The following is a 21,296-nucleotide window of genomic DNA, read 5'->3' on the forward strand; positions in this document are numbered from 1 at the left end:
GTGTGTGGGGGGGGGGGGGGGGTGCAGGGCGGAGTGGGGCGGCCCGTGGTCGTGCGTGGCAGTATCGGTCTATAAATGGAGCAGGTTGCGGGTTTATCTCACTTGAGCATCTTCTTCTGCTGTCCGGCGGGGAGTCAGTTTCATTCAGCCACTAACACCGGGGACACCTTCTTCAGGGGAGATTTTTCAGCAGTAGGTACGTTGGTCTTGTTTTAGCCTCGTCAGTCCAGATGTTCTGTTTGGCCTAATTTAAACTGTCTGTGATTTTAACTCAGAAATCTAACCTCTGGTCTCTAATGCAGCATTGCCCGCTGTTATCTCAGTCTATCTCCTGCGCGGCCATGAGCCTCCGGCTGGTGCTGATGATGAGTGCCGGGGTCGCGCTTGTGGCGTGCGCCCGCCGCGAGGCAGCGCGTGTCCGCCTGAACTCCATCAGAACCGTGATTCTGAGAGAGAGCCACGAGCTGCCCGTGAACAGGACCGCGTGGGGACCTGGCATGGACCTGACGGTGAGTGTGATGAAGGGATGTGGAGGTAAAAGCAAACGCTGTAGATACATGAGGTCTTCACCTGTCAGTTTCAAAATACCAGAATCCAAAATAAACCCAAATGTCCCAACACGGTGAAAGCAGTTCTGCTAATGTGAAGAGAGGAGCCTGAAATTGGGTCACAAACACACAGTTTGTCCCCATTTTGTTAGTTAAATTTATACAAAATCCCTGAAAGTTTAATATGAGAGCTTGGCTCCAACTTTCCTGCTGTTAGCTGGAAACCTTCCCATTGGTTCAGTAACATGATAGATACTAGTTTTGGAGTATCTGCTTTCTGGGAACCAACCTGTTTGCAGTTTTTTAAATCATTGACTGAACAAACACTTCAGTAACATTGGTCAGGTGGGCTATGTTACAGTTAGTGGATGAAAAAGCAGCACCAGTCCTGGGGGACCATTGAGAGCAGCTGAGAGGATTGTCTGGCCTGTTTAAAAGACCACATGATGAAATGAGGGCAGGATCTGGAAGATATTTCAGTAAAAAACCTAAACACGTCTGGTAAATGTGTTACAACAACCAGATTTGTGATTTGGAAGTCAAATATAAACAGTGCGCATTTAAAACAGCCCCAACTAATGCAGGAAAAAACTAGATGCTTGAAAACCTTTAGAAAAACTCTGAACAGCATTGAGACTCCAGCTGTTTTTCAGTCTAAGCTTATTACCTGTCAACTCATTAGGCTGATCGCTCTCACTCCAGATTAGATAATAACCAAGACATCCCCAGACAAAAAAACGATGTTCTCTACATCTTATTCCTATAGATCTTCAAGCACTAACCACATTTGTCCTGTTTGTAGCTTTGTGAAAAAAACAATCTTTCATTGTCGTGACTGTTTTTTATTTGCTTAGTGTTACAACTATTACCTTTGTTATCTTGTTTCTAAATCTATTGACAAATCTGTTACAGTGCTTTAAATGTTATCAATTTATCTTCTACAATTATTCCACAATAACTTAGCCACGATCTTTCAAGCTTCAATAAACAGACTGCTGCAACGTTTCTAAAAACACAGAAAAATCAGCCATAATGTTTTAGATTTGATCATTTTATCTACTGTTACAAACATGATTGGATGCACTGCTAAAATGTTTCAAATGCATCAACAAAGAGTCTCAAACTTTATTCAACAAACTGTGTCAGTGTTTCAGACGTCATCAGACGGACTGCCTCAATGTTTCTAAATGCACTGGAAATTTGTTGCAGTTAAAACTGTTTGAACATGATCTTCAGTGAGTTTTCAGGTATATTTGGTGTACACCTCGTATAATGAAGTTCGCATGTTTCCCTGCAGCTGTACCAGTGCATGAGCGACCTGGAGTGCATCGAGGGCAACTACTGCCACATCCCGACTAAAGGCTTCGCACACTCCCGCTGCCAGACCTGCCGCAGGAGGAACAGGCACTGCCAGAGGGATAGCATGTGTTGCCCTGGCAACCGCTGCAACACCAGTAAGATCAGCCTTTAAAGAGATGTTTTAAAATCATCATAATAGAGTTGAAAAATGGTAGCATGTTGCAAATACAAAAAATTTTCAGAGAATCTGAGTGTTTTCTTGTTCTTTTCACAGACATTTGTGTTCCTGATGTGGACACTTTTTTGTCTCGCGGTGTCTTGGACAATGATGGAAAAATTAACCCATCATCTAAAAAGGGTTTGAGGGGAAAAGGAAGAGTGAGCTTTAAAGGAACGTCTGGTAAAGATAAATTTATGTTTTTGCACATTTCTGAGGGTTTTTATAGTCAGAGAGCTTCTGAGAAGTGCTTGCTGTTCCCATCACTAAGAGTTTCCTTGTTTATGTTTCCAGGTCAGGTGGGGAACCCTTGCCTGCGCTCCTCAGACTGCTCAGACAGTTTGTGCTGTGCCCGTCACTTCTGGACTCGGATCTGTAAGCCAGTGTTGCAGGAGGGACAGGTTTGTACACGCCAGCGCCGTAAGGGGCACCAGGGCTCGGAGCTATTTCAACGCTGCTCCTGTGGTGAAGGACTCACCTGCCGGACCGTGCACGACCCAAACGACCGGACTCCTCCACCTTCATCCACTTTGCTGCCGAACGAGGCCATAAACTCCAAGTCTGCAGCATCCCCTTCCTTATCTCGGCACTCCTCTCCCCACACCTCAGTGTTGTCCACAGCCTCGTCGTCTGCATTGGGAAAGTCGTCTGCAGTGGTAGTAAAGACCAGACTCCACATGTGCCAGAGAAAATAAATTAGACTGATGGGAAGAAAAACAGACTGACAGAAGGATGGACAGAGCAAAAACAACTGCTATTCTGTGTCTGTGATCGAGCCTAGAGGCAACGGGAGGCAGAGAAATGTGTAAAAGAAAGGGAGGGGTGGATAACATTCCTGTTTACTGCTGTGAAAATTCCCCTTACTCCTCCTTAAAGGGTCCAAGTATCTGGATGGTAATCAGCTTCCTGTCAGGCAGCATTGACACACCAACTGAATGGGATGCCAAGCTCTTTGAGGTTCAGATGTGATTTCCTCCAGGGTGTCTAGACAAGCTGAAACCACTTTGAAATCCAGTCAGACCTCTTTTAGACCAACAACAAAAGTGCAAATGGTGATCCATATCTGATGTAATTCCCTCAGGTATAACAGAAAACACATTGTTTTCAGCAATCTGTTCACAAACTCAAAGGTCTTACAAGAGCTAAAGCCATCAGCATTACTTCAGCTTGAGTTAAAATCAGATCCAACAAAACCAAGTAAGCTCTGTGCTTCAGGATGTTTGTTGAGTTAGCAGGTGCTATGTGCCAAATTTAGTCAGCATTTCTAAAACTTTGGATTCACTTTTTAATAAAGAACATTACAGTTGTATATTGCTGTATTCAACCTCCAGAACATTGCACCACAGACATGTAGACTGATTTTGTGAAGCCATCCCACACCTGGAAATGTTTCTTTGCTCCGTTTGCACCACTGTTCGAATTCCTTTCACATAACTTTTATATCACTGTTTCAAAGTTATGAGAAATAACATTATCTGTGAATGTTTGTTATGCATTTTAACAAATCTTACTCGGTTTAATGTCTTGGGAAAAATTCTGTTACCTGAGTAAAACCAGAGCTAATCAACGTTTGAGATTTAACTTTTTCTGGGCTGTATTGTTTTGATTGCACTGACATTTGAATTAATTATTTTCATAAATATTATGTCTTTTGTGGTAAATCTTGGTGTAATTATGTACATTTATTGAGTTTATCAAAAAAATATGTTTTTCTTAAATGTATCAATCTGGGAATAAGGTTTTACGATTAAATTGGGTTCTTCATATGTAGTACTCTGTGTTGTACTATGGTAAAAGGCATTATGTATGACCTGTGAACATAACTGCCCCATTTGTGCCAATAAATGTTCTACTAGCGGAATAAATGACTGCTGAAGGCACTGTAGCTAGCAAACATTCCCTAGATAAAAACATCTCCAGCAACATGCTGTAAATTGTTAATCTTGTGGGTCACAGATATGAGTTAATGTTGGACTCAAATACAGTTGATCGTACATATTTTAGTCATATTTAACTTGATCTTACTGCTAGCAGCTAGCTTGTAGTAGCTGCTAGCTTAGCTTCCTAGAATGCTAAAATCTTGTTTTTTATGAATACATGAACTCTTTATTTTAAATATATAAACAAGAGTTATCAGTAGAAATAATAATAGTAAAACCACTATATTATTATGATAAATAAACTCATCAGTCAAGATTATTAACAATGCAATTTATTAACAAAAAACATGAGAGGGATAAAACTCCTCATTTATTGTTGTTTACTAACTTATCTGTGATCTGTGGAAACAGTTTTAACTCCCAGTGTTTATGTACCACAGTTTTCCTTAAATGCACTTTATATAATCTAGAAATGTTTAAATACAAGGACTTTGGACAGCAGAGGCACTCTTCCCTGAACATGCATTGACATCTAGGCGGTTGTGGCGGGATTTTCAAAATGGGAAAAGTCAGTAAAGACAGGAACTCCAGATCTAAACAGGTTAACATCATTAACAGCCATAGATTGAAGCTAGTAACCGTTGCAGTAAAGTTTTGTTAAAAATAAGTAGAAAAGAAAACAGAAGACGTGGTTGAAAGGCAAGGGTTAAAAGTTGTTCACATAAAGACATTTTAGGGAACATTACCACAGATGTTACAATCTCACCACAATGACAAACTGCTTACACTAATATAGTTACGTATCTTAAAAACTGGAAACATCTTAAAAACTGTATTAGACTGCAAAGCTTAAACATCAACACAAACATGAACAACCTATCTTTGCAACCATGTTGATAACTGGTCTTTTAACAACACTTTCATTGTTTTATTTATGCTCTAGAGATTTGCACTTAGATAGGTAAATTCAAATATTGACATTTTCTAAAGGCACGGCCATGTCGCTTGTATTTGTTCTCTTGAACCAGCTCTGCAAGATAAAGAAGTAACGCCAAATTTATGCCCAGTCAGCTGGTGTTTGTGGGCCCCACTAGAGATTTGCTCAGGCTGGGTAGGTGCTCAAAATATGTTTTTGTTGTTTGGACTCATTAGGGTTGACTAAACAGAATCCATATGGGGGTAACCCAGATGTGCACTCTGGGTGAATAGTAAATGGATTGAATTTATCTAGTGCCTTTCCAGTCATGCTGACCACTCCAAGCGCTTTACACTAGAGCCACATTCACCCAATAGCAAACACATTAATGTGTATGAATGTGTGCCTTGCCCGCAGACACATCGGTATGTGGCAGGAGGAAGCTAAAATTGTACCCACAATGCTTGTATTGCATGAAGACTAGTCTTCCCATGAGCAGTAGCTCTTAGTCGGTTAAGAAATGAGTCAAAACAGACAAGATCCATGCAGGTCCTGCTGTTTTACCCAGAGCTGTCCTGCTTCAAGCCTGTGCAGCCAACATGGGTCCAGCATGTTACCAGGGGACAGTCCTATGTAGGGTTAGGGTTTCTCTGCACATTTCCTACCCATATGGACCCCATTTTACCTAAATGTAAGGTTCAGAATAAAATTACACTAAACTAAGAAAATTACTTACTTATGGCTAAATGTTTCTCTAATTCACTGCTTTTTGGATTTTGATTTAAAATCATATCTCATATGGGGCCATCTGGTTAACTACCGGGTATCCCAGCGACAATTTACATCTTTGCACTGAGAAAAAAAACCTCAGAATTTATTTAATTTTATTCTCAAAAACTTCATGAAAAGGTATATACGTAGAAGTCAGTATAATTGTGCCAAATCAGCCTACCACGTTGCTAAATTTAGAGGTAGGAATATTAAACATAAGTACAAAAAAGTTTAAAAAGAGTAAAGAAAATATTGCCACTCTCAAACAGCAAGTGATTCAGGTAAAAATACAGTATGACGTTTTCCATTTTTATATATTCTATGTACTTTTAGACAGGCAGATGTTTAGAGCAAGAACCCAACTGTTTACAGTCAGTGAGTGTAAATGTTGGAACATTTAGCCAGCTGAATCAGTCTGATAGACGTAGCAGTACAATTCAAAAGACTTTGCTGGGAAACACAAGGTGTGCTTCCCTGTCTGCGGTTTGTAGCTGAGAGGAATCACTGTCCTGACTCTGATTACTGCTGCTATAAAGATATCACAGAATCACAGGGCCTTTTCCATACGCTTCCAACAGTGTTTCCAAGCTTCTCTGTTCATGCATGTCCGCAGTAGGTCATCAGTCTGCATTGTCGTCACATTACCATCTGTGTTTCCCCTTTTTCCCAATGTCACAAGTTTGTTTTCATGCTCTGATTTGGATCTGCGAACATGGCCAAGGACACTGCCCCCTTGCTTAGAGTCTCTGATGTTTAGTTTACAGTTGTGTTGGTATAATTTATGCATAAATCTAGCACTGCTGTCTAACTAATGACATATACAACATGTAAATGTCCTCAGAATAATGGCATTAATTTCAGTTTTAATCACCAGACAGAGTTCCCGCCTTTTAAGTCGTTTGGTGAGCTTTCCACTCCAGAAGACCAGTTTGTTTTCTGTGATCAGGACTGGCAACTAAACAAGTCTTTATAGTACTTAACAAAATCAAAAAAAAGGTTCCTTTTGACATTTCAGGCACAGGAACACAGCAAAAATAAGCAAAAGGCAGCCAAGGTCCATAGAAAGATTATGAATAAATTAATTTAAAAATAAAATTATCAAAAGGTTGAATGAAAGTGTGACAGCTTTCACATGTAAGAAATTATGACTTGAATTAAACTTTAGCTCAGTAATGTACCTTAGGAGCCCACCTAATGTGTACGTTGGCCCCATGTGGGTCTTGCTAAGTCCAGCCAACATTTACAGCCTCATACAGTAAAGGTCAAAAGTTTTGACCTTTCCATTGTACGTAGATTCTCAATGAAGGCATCAAAACTGTAAATGAACACATATAGAATTATGTACCAAACCAAAAATTGTAAAATAACTTTAAATATGTTTTATATTTTAGATTCCTTAAGGTAGTCGCCCTTCGTTGTGATGGATGAAATATTAACCTTTGACCTTCTCTCAATGCACCTCTGTGAAGTTCTTTCAAGACTCTTTGGAAACCATTTCAGGTGACCACCTCATGAAGCTCATGGAGAGAACGGCAAGAGAGCAAAGCAGTAATCAGAGCAAAGGGAGGCTATTTGGAAGAATCTAAAACATAAAAATGTTTAGAGTTATTTCACACCTTTTATTTACTACATAATTTTTTGTGTGTTCATTCATAGTTTTGTTGCCTCTGGTGAGAATCTACAATGTAAATAATCATGAAAATAAAGAAAGCCATTAAGTGAAAAAGTGTATCTAAAACTTTTGATTGGTAGTGTGTGTTAGGAAATTGGCTGAAACATGAGCCCCAGTTGGGATTGTCCACAGGTTTTATAGGTTCCCCAGGTCATTAAGGTATTTATCTGTAAAATGTGGGTTTAATAAGGGTTAAAAGTTTAAACATATTTTAGCCATTTGAGATCTTACACAGGGCGTTCCACTGGTTTTTGGAAAATAGGTTGTATTTAGTCAACCAGAATGGGTCCCATATACGACAACAATTATAAGCTTGAGTTCACTTATTACCTACTACCAGTCAACCTGTAAATATGGCCCCAAATGATTGTCCACAGTCAATAGTTAGATATGGTTCCCTATATGCTTAGGGACCAAAACTGGCCCCAATGGGACTCTGTCCACAGGACATGAGATGGTCTCATGTCAATTGTCTACATAATAAGATTTGGTATTAGAGATGTAGGGGTCCTATATGCATTGAGCACTTTAAACTAACATTTTCAAGACAAATATAAGATTCAGCAAAGACCTCGGATGCCTAACTGGTGTTGCTAATATGAGCTATGTTTAGTCAATTCAATTAGATCAGGAAGCTCATTTTAAGCGTGGGCCCACTTAATACCCATCCCCAGGCAACATTTGCATGTGGGCCCCATTTGGTTTTCCTTCAGCAGGATGGAATCAAATGACATCAAACAACGATGAACATGCCACCAGCCTTGTTAACAAAGCCTGGAAACCACACTGACACTCTCCCTTTCTCCCACACCCCCCCTTTTTTGCTGACAGGACACCTGTAACCTGCAACTCTATGCGTTACATTAACGCTCAGCTTGGACTCCTGCTTTACTTGCACAATGATCATCTGCACTGTTGTACTGCTCTCGTACCCAATACTGCTCTATATTTACTCTCACTCACTTAGAACTGTGCACATATATTTATATTATATTGTAGATATATTTATACTGTTTAATTTGTATTGTATTGCACCGATTACGCCAAAACAAATTCCTTGTTGATTCTGATTCTAACTGTAACAACATGGGCCTGAGAACTGGAACAAAATCAGCCAGTCAGTCATACACTTCATTATCATGGAGATTTCAGGGAAAGGTCAGAGGAGATGTTGTTGTAGACTTTCTCTCTGCAGGCTTACACTGGTCACATGGTCAAATCAACACATTTCCATTTTGTTTTTGGTTTTATTACACTTTAAAACCAGAAATCAGACAACACATGATGTGATCATTAGTGCTACAGCGTTAGCAACTGCAGAGACATTTATCACTTTTATGGCCCAATAAAGCTGCAGAGCAAGCGACAGATATGTCAGGCTGGTTATACTTTAACCTGTAACCACTCCTGTAAAGACACATACCTTTCACTGTTGACCAGACCAGGAAACCGGTCTCTGTCCACTTCTCATACAGAGGCACAGAAAGGTGAGACTGAATCTTATTATCTAACTGTTTTATTGTCATGAAAAAAGTAAAGATGACACAGAGAGCTTCTTAGTAGGTTATTTAAACTGATGATACCAGAAAGTCACATTTAGCTGAAGCTTAAACCACCTTTTAGAAAGCTATAGGACAGGAAGTGTCAGAGTGTGTTTTTACACCATGTGTTTGATTTCCAGAGTGAACACGGACAAATTAAACATTGAAACCCTTCAAGTTGGGCTGCACAGTGGTGCAATTGGTAACACTGTTGCTTTGCAGCAAGAAGATCCTGGGTTCGACTCCTGGATAGGGGAGTTTTTCTATGGAGTTTGGATGTTCTACCCATGCATGCATTGGTTCTTTTCGGGTACTCCGGCTTCCTCCCACAGTCCAAAAAAATGACTGTTTTTACGGCCATAGGTGTGTGAATGACTGTGTGTGGTTGTTTGTCCTATGTTTGTGTTTCTGTTGTCCTGCAATGGACTGGCGACCTCTCCAGGTTGTACCACGCCTCCCGCACAGAGGCTGCTGGAGATAGGCACCAGCTTCCCCGCGACCCACTATGGAAGGAGCATTAGAAAATGACTGACTGACTGAACACTTCATGTTGTTTTCTCAGATGGATGGATTCCTTGAAAACGTCCTGAGCCGGTTGGGTTTTCAAACAACAGACGAACAACGAGACATTCTCGTTTTAAATGTCCTATTGCTAGGTGACAAGCAGAGTGGGCGGAGCTCTGTGGGGAATGCTCTCATTGGTCAGTCCTTTAAGACAGTTATTCTTTTAGGAGTATTTATTTGGATGAATGAACAATGTTTCCCACCATTTACAGGCGGGCAGGAATTTCAGACAGGGGCGTGCATTTCTGGTGTTTCCGTGACGACAGAACTCCAGGTGCTGAGCAGAAAATTCCCTGCGTATTTCAGGAGGCAGGGGGTGGAGTCTGACCTCATGTTGAGAGTTATTGACACACCTCCAGTGAAGCTCCGCCCACAGAGCCTGCAGGAGCTCTGCCCTGATGGCATCCACGTGCTTGTGGTTGTAGTAAGAGTGGATCAGCTGACTGAAAACTCACAGCTGCTGCATCACATAGAGGTACAAACTAATCTATGCCGCATCTCTTTTTGTCTTATTTCACTCTTTACTGTTTTGCTAATTCATACAAAAATTCACATTGCAATTTCCTTCAAACACATTTCTGTTTGCTGGTTATTTTGGATCTTTGTCAGTTTGTACCAGTTTTTGATGTTTTGTATCCGACTATTTTGGTCACAACATGAATCTCTGTGCAGACCATGTACCAGGTTTAAACACAAATTAAATTGTTTTTTTGTATCTACTCATAGCTTCCTATAAGGAAAAGTGCTAATGTGACTTAGTTAAATTGTTAAAATACAGTTAAATTGATTTTTATGTGAGATTTGAGCATTTTTATCCCCATATTCTCCTTAACTCATTGCATTACTTCAAAATAAAGAAAAATAAACGTATGTGCGTCGCTAACAGTAGATGGATCAATCAGACTTGTTTTTGCATTTTAGAGCCTCTGCGGTCCAGACTGGAATCATCACGCCATGCTCATCTTCACACACGCTGATCACCTGGAAAAGGCGGGTCTTCAACCATCTGTTTACCTCACTCAGAGCTCTGATTGGCTGAAGTCTCTGGCTAAAGAGGTTGGGGGTGGGGTTTCTTTTTTGGACAACAGCTTTGATTGGCCATCAATCCAAGGCCGCCCGCTGAGAGACCAACTGCTCCGCCTATCGGCGAAGAACCATCACAAAGCTCTGAGACTGAGGTCAGACCAATCACTCTGACACAAATTCTGAGGCCTTTAATTGTCAGATTTGGCATATTTTTGCTCATTTTGGGTTAAAATACATTGTTTAACTGGATTGAACATTGCACATCTGTTAATTCAACCTTAGCTTTAGCTGTAAATAAGAAAAACAGATAATGTGGCTGCTAGGTTTCAACCTAACTGTTGTCATCTCCATGAATGAGGCTATATTTTGGAAAGTGCATTTTGATAATCAGTTTTCAGCGTGTTTGAAGACACTTTGGTAGCAGCAATGTAGATGAAGCATAACAATCTGTACCATTTTACCATGAAATAATTAAAAAGCAAAATAAATATTATCCTTTCCTGTGTTTATTTCAATATTTGCCTTTCATCCATCAGTTCTTATGTATCCACAGCAACAGAAGAAACAGAGGACTTTCAATCATCAACCTGTACCAGCAGTCTTTAGACAAATTATCGACAGGCAGGTGGTTTTTCACGCAAAAAAGTAAAACGACTTGCTTCTATCTGATGGTACAGTTAGTGAGAGAGGGAGCCCTGCACAGTCCCTTCCCCTTCACCTCAAACCCACATCCTTTATAGTTGGCCACGCCTTTGGTGTCCACCTGCATATCAGGCTGCAGAAGCTCCCAGATCTTCTGTTTGGATGAAAGCTCACGATCCGGCTCACCTAAAACACACACATGACGACTTCAACCTCTGGCGGATGGTGTTAGCTGCTCTGACATATTAGCCCTTCATAAATGCTGATAATGACCTGTTAACTGTGCTATATGCTATATGTATGATGTGCTATAGTTACCAGGGTAGTTCAGGAAAGTGATTCTGTCTCCAGGGACGGAGCCTGAAGGTGGAACCAGCAGCTCCACACGGACATCAGAGGCGGAGCAACAAAGGAGGCGGCCCTGTGAGACCACGCCCCTCATTTTCGAGGCCTTGACGTTGCATAGAAACACTCCGAGAGAGCCTTGCAGCTGCCGAGGAAATTTTATTTATTATGTTCTCAATTATTATAAAGAATCTCAGAAAACAGAGAACAAGCTGAGAATGAAAGCCCCAAAAAAGATTATTTTGTGCATGTTTAACCCTTTACTACATGTACTTGTGGCTTTACCCGTTAGCTTAACTCTGATTAGCTGTTAGCTTTTCTCTAATTTGCAGTTAGCATCTCTGTTCCTCTTCCTTTAAGTAGCTGTTAATGTTTTTATGAGCCGTTGCTAGCATGCTTTATGCCTTGTTCTTGCCGATTTTTGCCCCGATCATCGTGATGACTCTTAACACAATCTTATGAGATATTCCTGCTGTGTGTGTTGTGTTAAGAGTGATCTAGTCTGATTGGAAGGACGTCTGGACCTCAAATCAGGGATATTCAACATGTTGGATTGACTTGCTCCGACATCGTACCGTGTTTGGTGTTCCCCCACGACAAACGACCATGTAGCCTGTTAAATGAGACGTGTAGCCAATCAGAAAACGACGTGACAGAAACACAGGGCGGAATTACTCTGAACTCACGTTTGGTCTCAAGAGGGTTTGTGAGATTTCCCGTCTGAATGTTTGTGAGTGAAATCTGTTGGGGTATTGCGTGTTGTGCTTCCCGTGTGGCTGGACACCACAAACCGTAGGACCAAACATGTTATATCTATGTTTTTTTATTGTCACGTGTCTCTCGGGTTTTCAAAAACAGCCACCAATTTGAAAATCCTTCCGTGTGAACCAGAAATACAATTTTCTGACATAACTTGCCATATTTTTATGGTTGTTATTGAAACAAGGAAATACTATTATCTAAATTTGGAAAACATTTGAGGATAAAATTGAATTAAATCCCTAAATAAGTGTTGGTTATCATTATATTAGTTATTTAGTTTTATACATTCACCTCGTCGAGATCTTTAACCCCTCCCAGATTGCTGACAACTGTCCGGGGGCAGATTTCTCCCACATCCACCTCCTGAACACTCATGGCTTCAGCCAGTGGATGGCGGCGGATGCTGAGGACTCTTCCAACACGCAGATCCAGACGTGACACATCAATCAGAGACTCCGCCCCCAGAGGGAGAGGGTCTGAGTTGGGACGTGCTAAGAGACGAGAAAAAAAGGTAGTTGTCTTCTAATTTACCTTTAACTTTATTTTGGGCTATACCTACGTTTTCTTTCTCCTCTTCTCCTCCTGCTTGGTCTGTCTCTGCCCTCTCTCGAGGAAGCAGAGGGAGGAGGACGGTTTGTAGGAACAGCCGCTGTTGCTCCCGAGGGGGAGGCGGGTTCAGTGTCAGGTTTGGTGAGGGCGGGGCTTACACTCTCAGGAGGCGGGGCCTGAGAGAGCAAAGCTTTGGCTGGAAGAAAGAAAATATGAAGAATTAGCAGGAAATAAATGAAAGAATTCAGTCTGATGTGAGAAACTATATGCCAGTTCATACTATTATATATATATATATATATATATATATATAATGTCAATGATGCACATGCTCCGGTCTAAGATCAGACCTTAAGATGTCCTCAGCCCCCAATAAAAACGTTTTCAAAGCAACTTTGCATAATTTGTTTTGACCTGGTCAGAGTTAAGATGGTTTTTGGGGTCATACTGATGTTAGCATGAGTTACAGATTGGTTATTTTTGGTGTCCATACCGGTCCGTCTCTTCTGCTTTTCCTGCAGTTGACCTCTCAGCTGTTCAATGTCCTTTTTCAGTTTGGCATTTTCAACCAGCAGCTTCTTCTGTTCTCTTACGGATGCCTGCAACACTGCAACAGACAAATGTTCAGTTCCACCACAAGGTGGCGTATTACCTTTCGTAAATACAGTGTGGTGAACATGTATTTATACTATTATAGTAATAGTCTGAGGCCATGGTTCTCAACCGGAAAAGGGTGGCTTGTCCTCTTCAGGTTGAAGTGGAGTTCCTGCCTCAAGTGGAGGAGTTCAAGTATCTCGGGGTCTTCTTCACGAGTGAGGGAAGAACGGAGCGGGACAGACGGATCGGTGCGGCTGCCGCAGTAATGGGGACGTTGTGCCGATCTGTTGTGGTGAAGAGAAAGCTGACATTCCTACCCTCACCTATGGCCATGAACTTTGGGTGATGACCGAAAGAACGAGATCCCGGATACAAGCGGCTGAAATGAGCTTCCTCCGTAGGGTGGCCGGGCACTCCTTTAGAGATAGGGTGAGGAGCCATCCGGGAGGGGCTCGGAGTAGAGCCGCTGCTCCTCCACATTGAGGGGAGCCAGTTGAGGTGGCTCGGGCATCAATACCGGATGCCTCCTGGACGCCTTCCTCGGGAGGTGTTCCAGGCACCACCCACCGGGAGGAGGCCCAGGGGACGGCCCAGGACACGCTGGAGGGACTATGTCTCTCGGCTGGCCTGGGAACGCCTTGTGCTCCCCCCGGAGGAGCTGAAGGAGGTGTCTGGGGAGAGGGACGTCTGGGCGTCTCTGCTGAGTCTGCTGCCCCCGTGACCCGGTCCCGGATAAGCGGAAGACGACGAGTACAAGTAGTAATATTTAAGTGAGGTACAACCTGCTAAGAGTCATTTAACCAAATATTTGTGGCTGTGTTTATTTTTGAGCCTGTATGTATAGTTCTGAGCCAGTGTAGATGAGAAAAAACTGTTGAAAAACTGTTAATTTGGCCTTAAAAGCCCAAGATTAGTATGACATTTTTTTCCATGATAAGTGGATGGAAACTTCTGACCTGACCTGTAACCTGGTCATGTCAAGTAAACTTCCACAGTTTGGGGTCTTACAAGCTTTTTCTCTGCTCAGCAGTGCGTGGGTTTTAAAGTACTCCATGATCTGCTCTCCATCCTCCGGATCCAGTTTCTTCAGAACCGCTTCCAGGCTAAAATAAGAAACAAAAAGCCCATAAAACAAAATGCAGCATGAGCTGATTCTGTGAATCCATAATGTTTACAACAATCTTCCAAAAATTTATTCAGTTTTTGCACATTATTTAAGAATAAATTGTGTTCTCATTTAAGAAATAAACATTATTTTGAGGAATTTTGGAAATGTTTTTAATACTAATGAAAACATGAAGCGAGTATAAACTCCAAAAACAAACAAAAACATGTTGAAATATCTTTTTTAAAATTAAAGAGAAAATATTTAAAGGAATTTAAAGGAGTTTAAAGGAATTTAATCCAGTTGTTGGTCTTTTCCAACAAGTTTGGTCGGACTGAAACACACAAGCATCCAGTCAGAGACATTTTAAACACTAATGGCACAAACAATATGAGCTACTGTCTAACAGTGTTACGTGATATCACCTAGTCAAACATCATTATTCAAATCAGACAGACATTGATGTCACAGATGACCTGATCAGATGTTTATGTAGACGTTATCTGAGAGGACACTCAGGTTTGCTGCAGAGCTGCACACACGCAGCTAAATGTCAAGAGTTAATGGATGAGAAACGTTTGTCAGTCAGTCAGTCATTTTCTACCGCTTATTCCATAGTGGGTCGCGGGGGAGCTGGTGCCTATCTCCAAATGTCAAGAGTTAATGGATGAGAAACGTTTGTTTTTTATTAAAACGTAAATTAGATGCATGAAAGCGTTTTCTGTTTAACACCTGACGGACAGGTGGACAGGAAGACACACCCATTTATCAGTCAACCTGTACAAAGTTGCTTGAGGTTTAAAACAGCCTCAAATTTTCTTCCTACTGGTCATTAGAAATCAGGACAAAGATGTCTGCCTTATTTTGATGAGAACACGTTGTACGTAAGGTGGAGATATGCCAAGATTGTGTCTTCATTGTCTTACAAACAAATTTATTATTTAACATTTTGTCACGTTACCACCTCAAATGTGTGCCGTGCATTTATATTCAGCTCCTTTTACTCTGAGACTCCTAAATAAGATCCAGTACAACCACTGGCCTTTCAGAAGTCACCTCAGAGTCAGACTGGGAATAATTTAATAGCTTCAGAAAAGCCTGAACCCTGACTGAGCTGAAGCTGACAAGCTTTTCTAGATGTGCAGCAGGTAGAGACGTACCCCAAACAGGTCTGACAGAGGAGCATCGCAGATGAGCCGGGTATAAATTCAGATCTTTATTTGCAAAAAAATGTGACAAATGTGGAAAAGGGGTGTGAATATTTTACTACAATCATATGTGTGTAAAAACTAAAAAATCAGTTGGATTTGTTAAAGGTGAGTAGTAAAGGATGGGTTCTCCCTCCACAGATGCGGTGGGCCTCCATCGTTCTAGTGTGAGCTTCTATGTAAATACTGACCACAAAGCACCATCAGTCATTTGTGTTATCGCTGTAAAAACAAACTGTGTGTAAAGAGGTTTGATGGGATCATCATGAGATGTCCATCTCAGATCTGTGTCCACCGTTAGGATGCATTTGGTGGTGAAGACTTCCTGAACCGAGGCTTCTGTGGTTAAAGGATGACATCAATCACGGCGTCAGAACAGAAAACTATTCTGTCGGTTTGAGCCCATTCTAATTCAGAAACTTGAAACATGTTTGATGTAAAGGAAATTCTTCGTAAGGCACAAGTCATTAATTCTGTACAAATCACTAAAAAACAACACACGTATTAATTATGAAACAAAAATCTCAGACTGATTAAAAAACAATGAAATTTTATTGTTCTTTACTCGTCTGTTTGCTGTTTTGTGTCCTGTTATGGCAGCTTATAGCCAAACAGTGTGGTGGGTCTGGTTTCCTTGTGGTGTTAGGGCAGATTTCATTCTGTTGGCTTTATTGAATCACTGGGATGCTGGAATACTGGTATAATACTGGTATAATAATGATATCTGGTTCTAGTAACAAAGTGGATGAACAATCATGACAGTTATAGAGAGATAAAAATAGAAAATGTTGGGACCACAGCCATGGGTTACAACGTGAAAGGCCAGTACAGACTTTCCTGGAACTTTCAAAATAAATTACATTAACCTACTTCCGGCACAACTTAGGAATTGGGGGTAACAGCGGACTTCCCATGATGCCACTGGCTGTATAAAAGCACCCCCTTTCCAATGGTCCTTTCTCTACCACCCGGACTCCGCTCCAAGACTGGCCAGAGAGGCAGCGCACAAATGTCTCTTTGCTGGCAAAAAGACATAAACTCTTCAAACTGGATCCAAGGGTGTCATAAGATCACGTGATCATATGCCCAAGTTAAGTACTGATGAATTACTGTTGAAAGAATCTGGTATTCATTCATAAAAGGGGTAAATTAAGGTATAAGCATTGATTACTTTCTCTCTGAGGCCTGCAGAAGCAAACTGTCCCAGAGAAGTCCCCAGTAGAGACGCTGTCTCTACAACGAGTGGAGCGGTTTTTCCCGGTCTGAAAGGACGACAACTGTTGCCGCATCCCGTGGTAACGTGCAGTTTGGTCGGCCCGACAGAGCGGCTGCCCAGTCAATACTCCGGAGGTTAGCTGGAAGCAAATCCTTTGTTCACAGAGCTCTCTTCAAACTTTGTCGTTGCCCAGACAACTCCTCAGCACGGTTCATACGAGGTTAGGTGTTTGGGCAGAGTAATAGAGAGTTATTTAGGATGAAATGATCTAAACGTTTTCATTTTATGAAGTTTGGTTTTGTTTGTGATGAACTATGCTATCTTGGTGCTAGCAGAATATCTGCAGCACACGTGTTCAGCTTTGTGTTCTGTGTTTGTATGTTTTTAAAGTTAAGACAAACTTTACTTGAAAGGGGATTTTAAACACAAAAGATTGATCATAACGCGCCGTCCGCACTTATGCATTTTAACCCTTTTATTGACGGTATTTTAAAGGTGTGTGTTTGATTCTGGTGCTAAGCTATTAGATTCTTTGTTAGCCTCAACTGCTAACAGCTAAGGACATGTGCTTGCTGCTAAATAATATTTTTTCAGAAAGGTTTAGTTTTCAAGGTAGTAAATAATGTGACCCTAACATCATTTTACTAAATCTGATATAGTAAACACCATTAAGCCCCATTTCTCCAGAAAGATTTGGCGCTTTTCCAAAATACTTCCTTAAATATTTTACCATTTCCTTTAATAATATTTCTTTAAATATTTATGTAAAGGCAGTTAATTAGACACCGTTGTGAAATGGTCATCCAGAAGGTTGGTTTTATTCAGCAGATCATTATTTAAAACATTATTTTATTAAAATAATATTTTATCTGATCTTGCATTGTGAAGGGTTGTCTAAACGTTTGCTGATTATTTTCTAAGTTAGTTTCAAGACTAACTTAACTTAATTTCCAGATTCTTCAAGATAATCCTTGGTTCTCAAACATAAACATTGCATGGTAATGTTGCATCACTCTTTTGGTCATGGTTTTTAATAATCTTTAATCAACTTGTTTATATTGTACATAGTCCATTAGTCTTCATTATTCTTTAATTCTGTTTGGTAGTTTAGTTGGATTGTTTTAGCAAAGTAAAGAGTTTGTTGATTGAAATATGTTTGACTTTGAGTTGACTTATTTTTGTTAATAAATTCTTGTATTTTAAGAAATTGTGTGAATTCATTCCATATATGTGCAGAGTTTATGCTGTTCAATAATGTCAGAGCTTGTTTCACACCTTTCTATTCTGTCCTAATACCATCGCCTTACTGGGCTGGTATTCACAGGACAATCCTTAATAGACCCAAATATTATTTGATAAAATATTAATATTAAATAATATTTTCAGATTCATAATCACAACAAAAAGATAGAAAGAAGGTGCCAGAAAAATTATTAAAATCTAAAAAATGACAAATACAGTTATACTAATAGTAATACGAATGAAAATAAAGTAATAAAAAATGAGAGAAAAACACAAAAGATTTTTGGCTGAGATTTTAAAACTCGTATTAGAAAAACCTTGGATTTTTAATCCTGCTTACTTCTCTGATTTCAAAAGCATTTTTAAAACTCATTCTCCAAAAGGTCGGAAAGCAACTACATGTAATCCACTGCAAGGTAATAGTGTCCACATGTGATTACACAGTTTGGTCAAGCGTGACTATTATGGGGTATATATACAGACATTTATGCTGGACAACCATAACCTGTTGTAGCTCTCATAAATGCTACATCCATGTTTGGCAGAGCTGCTCTTGAAGCTCCTCTGTCTCTGCTGGATATGCAGCATTCAATATTATTAATATTTTCACATACTGATTTTATTTTCCAAGCATTGTGAGTTTTTCCACACCTGAGCCATTCACAGAACCTCTGGATTTATACAGAGATTAAGGTACACACAGGTAGGCTCTATTTACTGACTGTTGCCCTGCTGCCCTCTGCTGGGGCTGCAGGTCATAATTAATGAGTCATGTTCTGATCAGTCTTTCTGTCTGACAGGGAACACAGCTCCAGGTTTTGGTTTCTCCTTTATCCTTGTTCTTGGTGGAGTAGCTTTCCGGTATTTTTGCTCCACCCTTTGAAAGAGTGAAGGATGCTGCTGACAGGCCAGAGACCACTCATGTAGAGTCTGACAGAGAGGTTTTTTACGTCATGTTCTAATGGGTCTCTCTCATGCAAAGTGCTTTTCCATCTAACATTTCAGGAAAAGAGGCAAAAGAGAAGCAAGGTCTTCTCATCATCTGACAGGTGTTTTTCTAGGTCAAGTTCTAGTTCTGGTGTTTGAGATCCCGGTTCTGATGGATTCATCTCTCTCCCAGTGACAGCAGCTCCAGGGTTGGATGTACCTCTGTCTTTTTTACTCATTAACACATGTGATTCATCCATGCACTTCTTACAAGCCTGAGGAATGTATAATATACACTCATGTTTAATATAACGTTACAATATATATTTATACTAAAATAGTATTTTGCTTTATAACTTTGTTTCCCTTCTTTGTTACTGACAATGAGCCTGTCTGTAAAAAACGCATTTAAATTAAGTTTCCTATACAGTATTAGGATAAATGCAGTTCAATACAAATAAGTGTCACATTTTTCTGATTTTCCTTTGTACAATAGCTTAATCATGTATTATTTTACTTCCACTTTACAATTACACATTGTTCTGTCACATAAAGTCCCAATAAAACTGACGTTTGTAGTTGTAACGTGACAAAATGTGAAAGGTTAACATACCTGATGTGAAATGCTAAATATGTACTCTAATAATATTTGTATGCAGCTTCTGTTTGTGAGAATCTGACATGAATCCTTGAAACACATTTAAATGTGTAGGGTGGCCGGGCACTCCCTTAGAGATAGGGTGAGGAGCTCGGCCATCCGGGAGGAGCTCGGAGTAGAGCCGCTGCTCCTCCACATCGAGAGGAGCCAGTTGAGGTGGCTCGGGCATCTATACCAGATGCCTCCTGGACACCTTCCTCGGGAGGTGTTCCAGGCACGTCCCACCGGGAGGAGGCCCAGGACACGCTGGAGGGACTATGTCTCTCGGCTGGCCTGGGAACACCTTGGGCTCCCCCCGGAGGAGCTGGAGGAGGTGTCTGGGGAGAGGGACGTCTGGGTGTCGCTACCGAGTCTGCTGCCCCCGCGACCCGGTCCAGGATAAAGTGGGAGACGACGACAAGTACGAGTACATTTAAATGTCTGAGGCTGTTGAACTGAGGCTGTTAATGCTGCAGATTTGTTACTGTCCAGCGGGGACCTTTCATTGGTCCCCACATTGTAGCTTTAAAAGCGTGTCCTCTCATTGTAGCTAAACAAACCCACAGAGAGAGCAGCTGCTGAGCTACTGACACGCAGAGACACAACAGCTGCCTCAGGCACGATGCTAAAAATAACAGGAGCTAGTACAGAACCCACTAACATGAACATAGTTACTACACTCAACTCAAACTCTCACTAGTAAATTAAGTGGGAAGAACTCTACAGAAACTGGTAAAAAATGACTTTACAGTCATTTTTCCAAAAGTTTAGGGTTGGATTAAACCAGCTCTTCTGCTAAAATAGTGACAGAAAAAGTTTGTACTTTAAGAAGAAAAGGTTTCACTTGGTTTGGCAAATCAGTGTGAAATAGTGATGCTGTATGAGATAAATTTCACACCTGCATCTGAGAATGAAACAGACTTATCTACCTTCAGTCGGTGCCAATGAAGGAAATAAGCAACATAAAAGACTCCGTACCTGGGATTAAACGGGTTGTTCACGTTGTCCATGTTGACTGGGTCCTGCGCTGGAAGCTCATGGAGTGATTTTGGCTCAGCTCCTCGTTCTGTCAGCTGTTTGTGTGCATCTCCGACTAGAGCCAGCGCCGTCTGTGGCTGGAGGTCAAAGGCCACATACCTCCACTTTTAACCACAGGAGAATCAGATGCTTACGCTTTAATATTTACCTTATTTCATTAAACAAAGATTCAATTCACAGTGAAAATGAACTACATGTACAGCTGCTGGCAAAACTCTTCATACCCTTGGACCTGATCACATTTTGTCATGTTACAACCACACAAGCAACTGCATTTAATAGCGATTTTACATATTATCAGATTTGTATTCACAAAAGATGTTGAAACTACGAATCAGTTTGTTTTTACTTCACGTTTGCAGTACTTTCTGTTGGTCTACTACATAAAATTCCAATAAAATACTATAAAGTTTGTAATAAAAGTATTTATTGATTCTAAAAAAATGGAGATTTCAACATTATAAATCACTGATAAATATTTTCTCTTGCCAATAAATTTAATTTTCTTATTGGTGCTTTAAAGTGGTCAGTAGGCCATGAATATGTTTGAGTCATTGTTGCTTGATTGGGGTCATTGAGTATAGTCACAATGTT

The 21,296-nt window shown here is 40.7% G+C and overlaps 3 protein-coding genes across 5 annotated transcripts; 2 read left to right on the top strand and 1 right to left on the bottom strand.

Moving 5' to 3' along the window:
• Window positions 1-44: 44 nt before the first annotated feature.
• LOC124881316 (dickkopf-related protein 2-like) lies at window positions 45-3,373 on the top strand. The gene is made up of 5 exons (XM_047386877.1): window positions 45-196; window positions 303-509; window positions 1,846-2,002; window positions 2,122-2,247; window positions 2,359-3,373. Exons 2-5 carry the CDS (start codon window positions 342-344, stop codon window positions 2,757-2,759), a joined length of 852 nt encoding a protein of 283 aa, XP_047242833.1. The 5' UTR covers window positions 45-196; window positions 303-341; the 3' UTR covers window positions 2,760-3,373.
• Window positions 3,374-8,688: 5,315 nt separating this feature from the next.
• Window positions 8,689-10,927, top strand: LOC124881322 (GTPase IMAP family member GIMD1-like). Of its 3 annotated transcripts, none has more exons than XM_047386887.1 (4): window positions 8,689-8,790; window positions 9,407-9,545; window positions 9,621-9,883; window positions 10,330-10,927. In XM_047386887.1, exons 2-4 carry the CDS (start codon window positions 9,407-9,409, stop codon window positions 10,603-10,605), a joined length of 678 nt encoding a protein of 225 aa, XP_047242843.1. In that variant the 5' UTR covers window positions 8,689-8,790; the 3' UTR covers window positions 10,606-10,927. The 3 variants fall into 3 exon arrangements, with proteins under 3 accessions (XP_047242843.1, XP_047242844.1, XP_047242842.1); XM_047386888.1 differs by lacking the exon at window positions 8,689-8,790 and adding an exon at window positions 8,814-9,207; XM_047386886.1 differs by lacking the exon at window positions 8,689-8,790 and having other exon boundaries at window positions 8,814-9,545.
• Window positions 10,923-20,790, bottom strand: aimp1b (aminoacyl tRNA synthetase complex interacting multifunctional protein 1b). The gene is made up of 7 exons (XM_047386870.1): window positions 20,643-20,790; window positions 14,338-14,432; window positions 13,226-13,339; window positions 12,743-12,928; window positions 12,475-12,674; window positions 11,395-11,566; window positions 10,923-11,262 (listed from the first exon to the last, which is right to left on the bottom strand). The coding sequence occupies exons 1-7, from the start codon at window positions 20,672-20,674 to the stop codon at window positions 11,096-11,098; spliced, it is 966 nt and encodes a 321-aa protein (XP_047242826.1). The 5' UTR covers window positions 20,675-20,790; the 3' UTR covers window positions 10,923-11,095.
• Window positions 20,791-21,296: the final 506 nt, after the last annotated feature.

Source organism: Girardinichthys multiradiatus, chromosome 14, assembly GCF_021462225.1.
Source record: "Girardinichthys multiradiatus isolate DD_20200921_A chromosome 14, DD_fGirMul_XY1, whole genome shotgun sequence".
Lineage (NCBI taxonomy): Eukaryota > Metazoa > Chordata > Actinopteri > Cyprinodontiformes > Goodeidae > Girardinichthys > Girardinichthys multiradiatus.